Here is a 12893-nt window from a genome sequence, read left to right as displayed (position 1 = left end):
TGAAAATTATATTTACCCTCAAGGCCGGTATGCACCTCTAGCGAAATTTTCGGTAGCAAAAATTTATTTAAGTCTACAACAAAAAAACAGGGCTGTGTACACAAATTTTAAACCAGCTAATCGCTTTTAAACATTGTTAATATAGGTTCCAAATATTCCTCAAATAAATTGTTTATTATTTACAGACCTTTTAAAACTTTTACGCACACAATGATTGTAATAAATTAAATGTTTGCTGCCAAAATATACTTTTGACAACCCTGTTATTTTCATTAGAGGTGCGTACCAGCTTACGACATTGAACGCTACGGAAAATTTCGTTAGCATAAATAGCAATGCATTTCTTATGGGAATGAAATTTTTCGCTAGAGGTGCATACCGGCCTTCAAACTGAAAAGTTGTTGCATTTGAAAAACGCTCATCCTGTGTTTATTGGGTAAGTAAATATTCGTTAATAAAACCGGTTCTATTGAACCGATTACTTTTATATGTACATCACCAAAAGGATAAAGCTATCACCTTTCAAATGAGATATGACTCAAATTTTCCGGCTATCGGTCTAGGTTCTACGTTAATAAATGTGAATTTTCGAACCGGGTTTTTTTTTACAAAACTGGCTATAAATCGAAAAGTGTTCGATGTAAAGGTACTAAGTAACCGGTTGTAGCCAACACTTCCACTTATCCGCTAAAGTTACATTTAGGCAGATATCTCTGCCAGAACCGGAGTTATGCGCCAATGAATTTAATTGTATCCGTGAAATGTGGACTTTTGCATTGTAAACTATTATACTAATTTGTATTTAAAAGTTGTTTTTCGGGTAGAATAAAACAGAAGTGGTTTTAAACCGGTTATAGCAACAGGGTTGGAGTGAATCGTTTGTTTGGAAAGTCACATTTTGCAAAAACAAAAACACGCGAATTTAAAAAAACCCTTTTTAAACCGGATATGGATATAAATCTGTTAATGTATCCGGTTCTAAAAAAATTTCGATATAAAAAGCGCCGCGGGCGAACTTGTTGTTTAACGGATATGGATATAAATCGGTTTATATATTCGGTTGTAAGAAGAATGTATATGTAAAAAGCGCCTCAGGCGGTAAGTATTTTTTAACCTGACTATTGATGCAAATGAATAAATATTTCCGGTTTTAACTACAATTTGGATGTACAAAGCGCAGCAGGCGAAAATTGTTTTCAAAAAAATAGCGCGATTTTTTTTTAATTTTTCAGTTTCTTTGCAAACCTAGTATGTATATAAATCGGCAAAAATCTTCGGTTTTATGAAGTAATTGAATCAAAGAAGCAGTTATAACAACGATTTGACTGCTAAAAGCGCCGCCGGCGAAAATTTGTTTCTTTGTAAACCGGATATGAATATAAACCAGTTAATATCTACGGTTTTAGTGGTGATATCCGCTTAAATTTAACTATGACGGATAGGTAAAAATGTTAGCTACAAAATGGAATCAGTTAATTAGCACCTTTATATCGAGTAGTTTTTGAGTTTTGAGATGTTTTGTAAGAAAACCGGTTCAAAAAACACGTTTTCATCTGTCTATCCGGAACGGGTGTATCGAATAGATCGATTTATGCATAATTTGAAAGGGGTTATCATTAGCTTGCTAGATATGTATATTTCAAAGTAATCGGTCCATCAGAACCGGTTCTATTAACGATTATTTACTTAGACTTTAGAACCGAATAACCGGTTACCCGGTTACAGCCGCCAGAAAAAAATTGTTGTTGTAATCAACTCTTAGAGTTCTACCATCTATGAAGTTTTGGAAGAAATCTGAGAGGTATAGCTAAACTAGAGTTTAGCCGATTCTTAATTTTTTGGGGGGTTTTTGAAAAAATTCTAAACCAGTTTAGGGTTTTTTCTTAAGATTTGGCGGTACGAATCAAAAATATATAAATAATTTTACTTATAAATAGTTGTACCATGGCCGCATTAGCATTGTTGAGTGAACAAAAACGTACTACTAATTGCAGTAAATGCCAACACAGAATGCTGAAAATTTATCAGCTGATATAATTCCTTATTTGGGTTGTGCAATAGATATTTGAAGGAAATGATCAGATCGAGGATTGCACCTTTCCACTTCGTAGGAACGACTTTGAGGCGAAAGTATGCAACGGTGTGTAATTCTTTATTAATTATGATATATGGTTGTAGGTTGAATACATTGTACTATATTTTTATGTAACACAGAAAACTTCTATAGCTGCCGAAATAAGAATTGTAGAAGTTGGTCCACGAGATGGTTTGCAAAATGAACCGAAGCTTTTGACAACAGACGTCAAAATATCATTGATTGATCAACTATCAGAAACCGGCCTGAAGACCATAGAAGCAACAAGTTTTGTTAGTCCCAAATGGGTTCCACAAATGGGAGATAATGCTCAAGTCTTGCAGGGTATAAAGAGAGTGGAAGGAGTTTCATATCCGGTTTTAACCCCTAACATAAAAGGTTTCGAAAGTGCAATGAAGGCAGGTGCGAATGAAGTAGCAGTATTCGGTGCAGCTTCGGACGCTTTTTCACAAAAAAATGTTAACTGCTCCGCTCAAGAAGCTATAGAACGATTTAGGCCGGTGCTAGAAGCCGCAAAAAAGAATGGTGTAAAAGTTAGAGGATATGTATCAACTATCGTCGGTTGCCCCTACCAGGGTGCTATAAAGCCTAAGGATGTTGTGAAAGTTGTTGAAGCGCTATACGACATGGGTTGCTACGAAATTTCATTGGGTGACACAATAGGTGTTGGAACCCCTGGTACGGTTAGAAAGTTGCTAGATGAAGTCGTTAAGGTCGTGCCACCAGGACAATTAGCAGGACATTTTCACGATACGTATGGTCAATCTTTGCCAAATATTTTAACATCATTAGACTATGGTATTTCGGTTTTCGATTCTTCCATCTCCGGTCTAGGCGGTTGTCCATATGCTCGGGGTGCATCTGGAAATGCAGCAACTGAAGATGTCGTTTATATGCTTCATGGAATGGGCATAAGGACTGGTGTTGATCTGGAGAAATTAATTTCCGTCGGACGTTATATATGTCTTAAGTTGGGGAGACAATCTGAATCGAAAGTCAACAGGGCTTGGAAAGGCCAATAAATACACGTCGATATATGTTCGAGGCCATAGAGAGATCTAAGTCTTCAACTCGAATTTATAAACCAAAATTTCCTATCGTATTATTAAAGAAACTACTAATTTAATAAGGAAAGTTTCGCGGTGCTCAATGAAATTAGTTTTAACCGAGTAGTATGCAACCTATCTGAACGTTGCAACGCCATTTACAAATAATAAGAATGCTTCACATTTACTAGCGGTTTTTAATTCGTTCCACAAAGTAAGTTTTCTTTATTAGTACGCTATGAAATTACAATTTGTTATAATGAAAAATGATGCATTTATTAAAATATAAGAGTTTTACCATTTTTTTTTATTTCTTCAAGAATTAGTTATAAAGTAAAATATATTTGTCATATATTAAAAAAATAAATGAACCCCATAAACAAATGTGTTGCTATTAAAATTTTTGAGCATCCATAATTGTATACATTGAAACGTCGCCGGACATCAATGAAAGATCTGCTATACTCGCATTTTTACGATGAATAGAAGATGATGTGGAAGCACTTTCATTATATAATTTCGAGGACGGGTCCACCGTAGTTTTGCCACAAGTACTTTCTGCAATTTTCATTTTACCATCATGTCGAAGTACAGCGGGCATCATCGCGCTTTCCAAATACTTCTGTATTTTTTTACCGCCAGGTATTGTAAATGGTGTTCTTTCGTCAGTAATCTATAAAAAATAATATGTTGTTATAAATCTTTGTGGACTTAAATAATGAATATTAGTTTTGGGTAAATGCATTATTATTGATCCATGACAAAATACACTCAAAAATATGAGTAATAACAACAAAAAAGTTGTGTTACACTCAATAGCGTATATATACAACTTTTAGTTAATGGCTTAAAGCCACACTCATAGAAAAAGACTGATGTTAATAGTAAACACTGACTGTTGTTTTTGCTGAAAAGGCAATCTGCTATTTTTGGAATGCAGACATAAGACATACTGCTGGAAAGTCAGTAGTTTGTTGAAATTTTTTGCTGATCCGAATAAAATTATAAATTAACTCCGGTCTATCTGATAGTAGAAAAACTGCTGGTGCACTGGTTACCATGCCAGCCTTGCATACACAGGACCATAGCTTCAATCCCGTTTTTCCCAAATAAATTTTCAGAGGTGGATTATCTCCTCTCAATAATGCAGGCGTCATTTCTTACACCCAAAGAAATTTGTAAGTAGAAAATGCATAAAAAGTCTGCTAAAACGGCAAAAAGGGAAAGCAGTCACTGTTTGCTGAAATAACATTTTCTGCTAATTTTTAAGCTCGTTTACACTAAAACTTGTTTTAGTTTGGCTGAAACGAATAAAAATGGAAACTTGGTGGCTATCGTAACACAATAAAAACATTTTATGAATATCTTTAGTATTTGCCCAAAAATCTGAATATTTATCAAATTGAGGCATAACAGCAAACAAAATGTGCTGATCGCATTTAGGAGTTTGTAAATATTGTTACGAATTTGATATTTCTAGATTTAAGTTTATTTAAATTAGTTTCCGTTAATTTAAATTTCAAATTGTAACGATAAAATTACGTCATAACTTGTTAGTCATTTCTTTATTTTCTAGTACTTTCGTCTTTTTTGTTCTTAATTGTCCAATCGTTCATTGTAAAAGTAACACCTTTTGTTTTACTGTTATAATTATTGGTAATATGACGATAATCCCTTATGCCTGCACGACATCTACTAGATGGTAGAATGCACTAGCCAAGATGAGAATAAACCTAAAAGTATGTGTGCCATATCACCTGTACAATAACGGCCCATAGAAAGTTCTAGATGGCCGAGACAATGAACATAAGTCGATAAATATGTGCAATGTCGTCCGTGCGACATCTACAAGGTAGTAGCTTAATCTCGAGGGTTGTAGGCCAATTAGCGAGAACATTCGAAATCGTCATATTTCGGTATATAAACCCCTAGCGGAGAGAGCAGTCAAGTCAGTCGTAAGCTAAAGTTTATACAGTACACATCGTAGAGCAAATAAGTGAAACCAATCAGTTAAACAAATAAATTGTAGATTGTCGTTATTTGAAAAGAACTGTGTTTTAATTATCGGGTAATTAAATACGCCTCAATATAAAAACGTAACAATATATTACAGTGTAAAAAATACCAAAACTACTTCTGGTTCTTAAATATGCTTGTGGAAAATGTATAACCTAAAAATTTTATAATTTGTTGTTCGTTAGATCCTGAAGTACAAAAATATAACAGCAGACATCGACTGCTGTTTTTAGTAGACTTTTTTCTATGAGAGTAGTGTTCCAAAGTTCTCCAAATGGTAATGCTGTAAGATGAACACTACTTGAGTAGGAACAAATATTGTAGAAATAAAAAAACAAACAATTTAATATATTAATCTAAATAAGATTAAACGCAAATTAATTTCACGCTTAAAATAGAAATAAATGTGGGTTGTTTAAGAATATTGGATTGGTGAAATATGTTATAATAACAGGTTGGCTGATAAGTCCCCGGTCTGACACATAGATGGCGTCGCTAGTTTAAATGCATATTATTTTTATATAGTACCAACCTTCAAATGATTCGTGTCAAAATTTGACGTCTGTAAGTCAATTAGTTTGCGAGATAGAGCGTCTTTTGTGAAGCAACTTTTGTTATTGTGAAAAAAAATGGAAAAAAGGAATTTCGTGTTTTGATAAAATACTGTTTTCTGAAGGTGTAAAATAAGGTGGAAGCAAAAACATGGCATGATAATGAGTTTCCGGACCATGCACCAGGGAAATCAACAATAATTGATTGGTATGCAAAATTCAAGCGATATGAGGACGGTGAACGCAGTGGACGCCCGAAAACATCAAAAAATCCACAAAATGATTTTGAATGACCGTAAAATGAAGTTGATCGAGATAGCAGAGGCCTTAAAGATATCAAAGGAACGTGTTGGTCATATCATTCATCAATATTTGGATATGCGGAAGCTCTGTGCAAAATGGGTGCCGCGCGAGCTCACATTTGACCAAAACAACAACGTGTTGATGATTCTGAGCGGTGTTTGCAGCTGTTAACTCGTAATACACCCGAGTTTTTCCGTCGATATGTGACAATGGATGAAACATGGCTGCATCACTTCACTCCTGAGCGACCGGTGAACCGACTCCAAAGCGTGGAAAGACTCAAAAGTCCGCTGGCAAAGTAATGGCCTCTGTTTTTTGGGATGCGCATGGAATAATTTTTATCTTGAGAAGGGAAAAACCATCAACAGTGACTATTATATGGCGTTATTGGAGCGTTTGAAGGTCGAAATCGCGGCAAAACGGCCCCATATGAAGAAGAAAAGTGTTGTTCCACCAAGACAACGCACCGTGCCACAAGTCATTGAGAACGATAGCAAAAATTCATGAATTGGGCTTCGAATTGCTTTCCCACCCACCGTATTCTGCAGATCTGGCCCCCAGCGACTTTTTCTTGTTCTCAGACCTCAAAAGGATACTCGCAGGAAAAAATTTGGCTGCAATGAAGAGATGATCGCCGAAACTGAGGCCTATTTTGAGGCAAAACCGAAGGAGTACTACCAAAATTGTATCAAAAAATTGGAAGGTCGTTATAATCGTTGTATCGCTCTTGAAGGGAACTATATTGAATAATAAAAAATGTGTTTTTCTTTGTTAGACCGGGGACTTATCAGCCAACCTGTTAAAGCATTAAAATATATGGTAACGTCATTTATCTAAAGCATAATTGTTATGAAATATTTGTGAAGAATATTCCTAAACAAAAATATCTTCAGAATTACTATTACATTACATATTTTTTACGTGTTTTTAGGTATATGCATAATGTTTAGTTTTGTTAGTTGAACTTTCGAATTTTTGAAATTTGGTATGTTGAAATACTGACGATGGAAGAGAATACTAAGCGGAGATATACATTGGAGATGCTGCATATAATAAATACTCCCACTGACGAACGCATGAACTTCAAACCCGACACAGACCACTGTGCACAGATTTACAGAAATCTAATACAAAATCACAAACACAATTAAGATAATCAATCAGTTAGATATGAGCTTTGTAAGGAGAAAGTCCATAACATTGTAAAATGTAAATACAATTAATGTTATATTTTTGTTGCTAAACATTGTAAAAGTTAATACTGTTAAATATTTATATTATTACAATTTATAGATAATATCTCGCAGAAGATGATCACCGATGGTGTATCGAAATATCCGAGAACAGCAATATCTCAATAAAAAAGTAATGAAAAATAAAAACACCAGCATTTTTCATTAGTTCATGACCTCAAGCCAAACGAATAATAACAAAATTGTATATGCATAATTTTTTCTATGAGAATAATCATCACAAATTACAGAGAAGTATTTGTTATTGTTAATATATCTGTGGACTTATGTCAAACCCCCATAAGTCGAGCTAGATGGTCTTGGCAAAGTCTAAAAATAAGCTATCGAAAAATTCTATCACGTAAATATTAAACATTTTCCACATCTTTTCTACAAATCCCCAGTCAGATATTCCTGATGGTTATAAATATTGAAACGGTTGACGGTTTTGAAAAAGTATATTTTCCACGAAATTATCGTTGCAGATGCACTTTCCTTCGATGTTTTAGGGTTTTAATGAGTAATGGAGGTATTACTGTTGATATGATTTGATTTATAATAGGATAATATTCATTTTTCATGTAAATTGAATGTTTATACTAAAACGCAGTGAACCCACCAGGAAGAACAATTTTGGTAAATTTTACAAATGTAAGCAATTGTAGAAAGTTTTAACTAACCTGCAATAAAATCCTTGGACTCTGTGTTCCTTAACTCGAAAACGGACATCGATTGCCGCAAATCTCTCAACGAGATGGCAGAGCAGTATATTATTCACCTAATATGGGTGCCTGGCCATAGGAACATACCGGGGAACTGCGAAGCAGATGAGTTGGCGAGGCTAGGGACTACCTATATATTCCAGGGGAACAGACCCTTTGTTATGCCTCTGGCTACCTGCAAGCTCATACTGCGTGAGAAGGCTGTTATGATGGCAAATGTTCGATGGGAGAATTGCAAGGGTTGTAACGACACCAAGCAAATATGGCCCCATTTAAACTTAAACCGCACAGTAGATATGCTAGTGTTCTCGAGACGTCAGATATCACTCCTGATATCTGCTATAACGGGTCGATGCCTGATAGGCGATTTTGCAAAAACTATTGGCGCGAAGTATAATGACTATTGTATGAACTGTCATGATACGGAGGAAAATGAATCAATTAAACACCTCTTGTGTGAATGTCCTGCATTTTGTCTAAGGCGTAAGCAAATTTTAGGGGCATATAGGTTAGGTTAGGTTAGGTTATGTGGCAGCCCGATGTATCAGGCTCACTTAGACTATTCAGTCCATTGTGATACCACAGTGGTGAACTTCTCTCTTATCACTGAGTGCTGCCCGATTCCATGTTAAGCTCAATGACAAGGGACCTCCTTTTTATAGCCGAGTCCGAACGGCGTTCCACATTCCAGTGAAACCACTTAGAGAAGCTTTGAAAACCTCAGAAATGTCACCATCATTACTGAGGTGGGATAATCCACCGCTGAAAAACTTTTTGGTGTTCGGTCGTAGCAGGAATCGAACCCACGACCTTGTGTATGCAAGGCGGGCATGCTAACCATTGCACCACGGTGGCTCCCAGGGGCATATAGCTTTAGATTACTGGCGCTGTTAGTTAGTTTTACAAAGACGAAATACATGGTTTTCGCGACAATTACATACTCTAGATAAGCATTAAATGGATGCGGCAACCATGTCCAAACATGTCTGTGCGTGCAGAAACCTCAATTTTCTAGAATCCCAAGAATAGGATTCTAGAAAATATGTACATGGTCATCTTGTTGTCTAAATCCCATATGGACAAATCTTCCAATTTGATTTCTTTGGATTCTATAAAGCGTAAATTTTATCCGATTTTCCTGAAATTAGAAATCTACCTCTAGATTTCTAATTTCTCTGGGACCACAAATAACTATGCCGAATATGGTGAGTATTGTTCATTATTATTCAACTTCGATATTAAATATTTTTAATAAAATAGCAAAACGCAAACAGAAAATTCGTTTTTTTTGCCAACACCATTGTAGATGTGCTATTGTAGAGTAGTTCTTCTGACGACGATGAAGAAGTTACAACATCATTGCTTGGACGAAATGACCAACGGCGAGTTAAAAACTTTGTTGAGTTGTAGCTTAATTATTATCCATTATAAAATAGTTGGAAGTTGACTTTTCTTTGATGTTTAATTCCAATAATAGTTGTTAAAAAATAATCAAAACATTTCCGCCAAATTTCTTTTGTTTTGATTTTATATCAGTGTTGCACCTTTTTTGTTCGAAATCACCAAACGAAATCACCATAACCTAACCTAACCAGAAGAGGGAACCACAATAGTTAATGCAATTATCGCATGTCATTTCCCATAACAGAATTACGATGGTATAATGTGGGGAAATGTGTAATAGCAAGAATTCCAAAAGAAATAAAACCGGTCAAAATTCTATTGGGAATAGTAATTATTTTATTTGATGCTCACCGCTGGAGGTTATTTCAAAAAGTGTCTTTATAATTTCATATTTCATTTCAATTTCAGATTTGTTCCAAAGATACATTGTAGCTGGAAAAATTCCAGGTTTAACTATGTATGAGTTATTCTCATCCCAAAATCGGAAATTTTTAAAAATGAAAAAAAAAGTTGTTTTGAGAAATTCTCATTTGGCAAAGCACCGATTGCTAAGCCGATATGTTTTCCAAACAGCCCTATGTGTCCATAACTAACTCTAAACGGTTTCAATATCCTACCAATAAACAGCTGAGAAATATGAAATTTACATTTCAACATATGTCCCCACTTTGGAGATTTTTGATACCAATTTTGGAAATGGTATATTCAGCAACATTTCTTAAAACAATTTTCCCTGCAAAAATCAATAAAAATCATAATCACAATTAGTTCAAAAGTTATTAAGGTTTGTTTCAACTCATATTTTTAATTCCCAAAAAATCGAAATTTTTGAAAAAAATTGTTCCGTGCCCCAAAAAATTTTCGTAGTTTTTGTTCTTTTCAATTGCATAGAAATAAAGGTCTCTCAAATACCTTTCCAACGATGTATTATATTTAGAACCTTGTTTTGCCAAATGCGCCAAAAACTTGCACTAAACGTCACTAACCCGGGTAAAATAATGAATTTCTGCAAATGTACGTTTATATGGGGGCTATACCTAAATCTGAACCGATTTAAATCGGCACACTTGACTTGACTAGACTATCAAATATACTTTTTTTTTTTTGCAAAATTTGAAGCAAATCAGAAAAAATCTGGCTTCTGGAGCCATATACGTGCATATCGTGAGTAAGATATACATATATGAGGGCTATATCTAAATCTGAACCGATTTCAACCAAACTCGACAAGTGTAGCTAGAGTGTTAATTATGCCACCTGTGCAAAATTTCAAGTAAACAGGAGTAAAGCTGTGGTCTCGGAGTGAAAATTTGTTTTCCGGTGGCCATGTAAGTGTCTATCGGACAATAGATATATATGGGAGCTATCTAAATCTGAACACTTGGTTGTACTACTAATTTGACTCCTCGTGAAAAATTTCAAGCAAATCGAATCAAAATTTTGCAAACAAATAAATACCCAGCAAAGAAAAAATCATCGAAATCGGTTCAAAATTGCGGAGTTAACAGCTAAAACAAAATTTCATACCCCCGAGGTGACCAACTTTCAACGCCTACAGGTCAGCCCGTGGACCCACTAGGGACCCACACATTTGTAAACTTAGAGAAAAACACCTCAGCTTTCACACACAGAAAATTATGTTGATATCAATATCCAGTCAAAAGTTGCAGAAGTATTCCTTGGTCACTATTCAGAGTTGTCAATCCATTTAATATCGAGCTCGGATGGACGTTGTTGAATGCCCCTTCGATGTCTACTAAGAGTGAGAGCAACTTTTCTCCTATTTTCTACTAATACACCTATGGGCCTAAGGTGAGATCATCCTTTGCAATATAGGTAGATTCTAGGTTTCAATCTCGCACCTTTTCGCCATAAAAACAAAATAAGATGTTAACCCTTACTACGGTACGAGGATAACCCACTAGTTAATCCACAAATCGGATTGACTCTTTATACCCTGCTCCACACTGTGGAACAGGGTATTATAAGTTAGTGCATATGTTTGCAACACCCAGAAGGAGACGAGATAGACACATGGTGTCTTTGGCAAAAATGCTCAGGGTGGGTTCCTGAGTCGATATAGCGATGTCCGTCTGTCCGTCTGTCCGTGAACACATTTTTGTAATCAAAGTCTAGGTCGCAGTTTTAGTCCAATCGACTTCAAATTTGGCACAAGTATGTGTTTTGGCTCAGAATAGATCCCTATTGATTTTGGAAGAAATCGGTTCAGATTTAGATATAGCTCCCATATATATCTTTCGCCCGATATGGACTAATATGGACCCAGCAGCCAGAGTTTTATACCGATTTGCTTGAAATTTTGTATTAGCATAACACTTAGTCGTATAGTCAAGTGTGCAAAATTTGATTGAAATCGGTTCAGATTTAAATATAGCTCCCATATATATCTTTCCCCCGATATAGACTAATATGGTCCTAAAAGCTAGAGTTTTGGCCTAATTTGGTTGAAATTTTGCACAGGGAGTAGATTTAGCATTCTAGCTATGCGTGCCAAATTTGATTTAAATCGGTTCAGATTTATATATAGCTCCCATATATAGCTTTCGCCCGATTTACACTCATATGACCACAGAGGCCAATTTTTTGCTCCGATTTAGTTGAAATTTTGCACAGGGAGTAGAATTAGCATTGTAGCTATGTGTGCCAAATGCGGTTGAAATCGATTCAGATTTAGATATAGCTCCCATATATATCTTTCGCCCGATATATACTTATATGGACCCAGAAGCCAGAGTTTTATCCCGATTAGCTTGAAATTTTGCACAAGGAGCACAATTGGTAGTATAGTCATGTGTGCCAAATTTGATTGAAATCGGTTCAGATTTAGATATAGCTCCCATATATATCTTTCGCCCGATATGGACTAATATGGTCCTAAAAGCTAGAGTTTTGACCCAATTTGGTTGAAATTTTGCACAGGGAGTAGATTTAGCATTCTAGCTATGCGTGCCAAATTTGATTGAAATCGGTTCAGATTTATATATAGCTCCCATATATAGCTTTCGCCCGATTTACACTCATATGACCACAGAGGCCAATTTTTTGCTCCGATTTAGTTGAAATTTTTCACATGGAGTAGAATTAGCATTGTAGCTATGCCTGCCAAATTTGGTTGAAATCGGTTAAGATTTAGAGATAGCTCCCATATATATGTTTTTCTGATTTCGGCAAAAATGGTCAAAATACCAACATTTTCCTTGTAAAATCGCCACTGCTTGGTCGAAAAGTTGTAAAACTGACTCTAATTTTCCTAAACTTGTAATACATATATATCGAGCTATAAATCATAAATAAACTTTTGCGAAGTTTCCTTAAAATTGCTTCAGATTTAAATGTTTCCCATATTTATACCCTGCTCCACACTGTGGAACAGGGTATTATAAGTTAGTGCATATGTTTGCAACACCCAGAAGGAGACGAGATGGACACATGGTGTCTTTGGCAAAAATGCTCAGGGTGGGTTCCTGAGTCGATATAGCGATGTCCGTCTGTCCGTCTGTCCG

General features: G+C 35.5%; 2 protein-coding genes across 3 annotated transcripts in view; one reads left to right on the top strand and one right to left on the bottom strand.

The window, feature by feature from the left end:
• The first annotated feature begins 1981 nt into the window (after positions 1–1981).
• On the top strand, positions 1982–3525 carry Hmgcl (hydroxymethylglutaryl-CoA lyase). Its single transcript, XM_075295512.1, has 2 exons — positions 1982–2140; positions 2215–3525. The coding sequence occupies exons 1-2, from the start codon at positions 2075–2077 to the stop codon at positions 3115–3117; spliced, it is 969 nt and encodes a 322-aa protein (XP_075151627.1). The 5' UTR covers positions 1982–2074; the 3' UTR covers positions 3118–3525.
• sip2 (septin interacting protein 2) overlaps positions 3416–12893 on the bottom strand; it is a 42945-nt gene continuing 33467 nt past the window's right edge. For both annotated transcript variants that reach the window (XM_075295511.1, XM_075295510.1), the window contains exon 5: positions 3416–3814. In XM_075295511.1, coding sequence (XP_075151626.1) covers positions 3536–3814 — 279 coding nt within the window. In that variant the 3' untranslated portion in view covers positions 3416–3535. The remainder of the gene's footprint in view (positions 3815–12893) is intronic.

The sequence above is a fragment of the Haematobia irritans genome, chromosome 2, assembly GCF_050003625.1.
Source record: "Haematobia irritans isolate KBUSLIRL chromosome 2, ASM5000362v1, whole genome shotgun sequence".
Taxonomy (NCBI): Eukaryota; Metazoa; Arthropoda; class Insecta; order Diptera; family Muscidae; genus Haematobia; species Haematobia irritans.
This window is presented reverse-complemented; position numbering and strand designations above follow the sequence as displayed.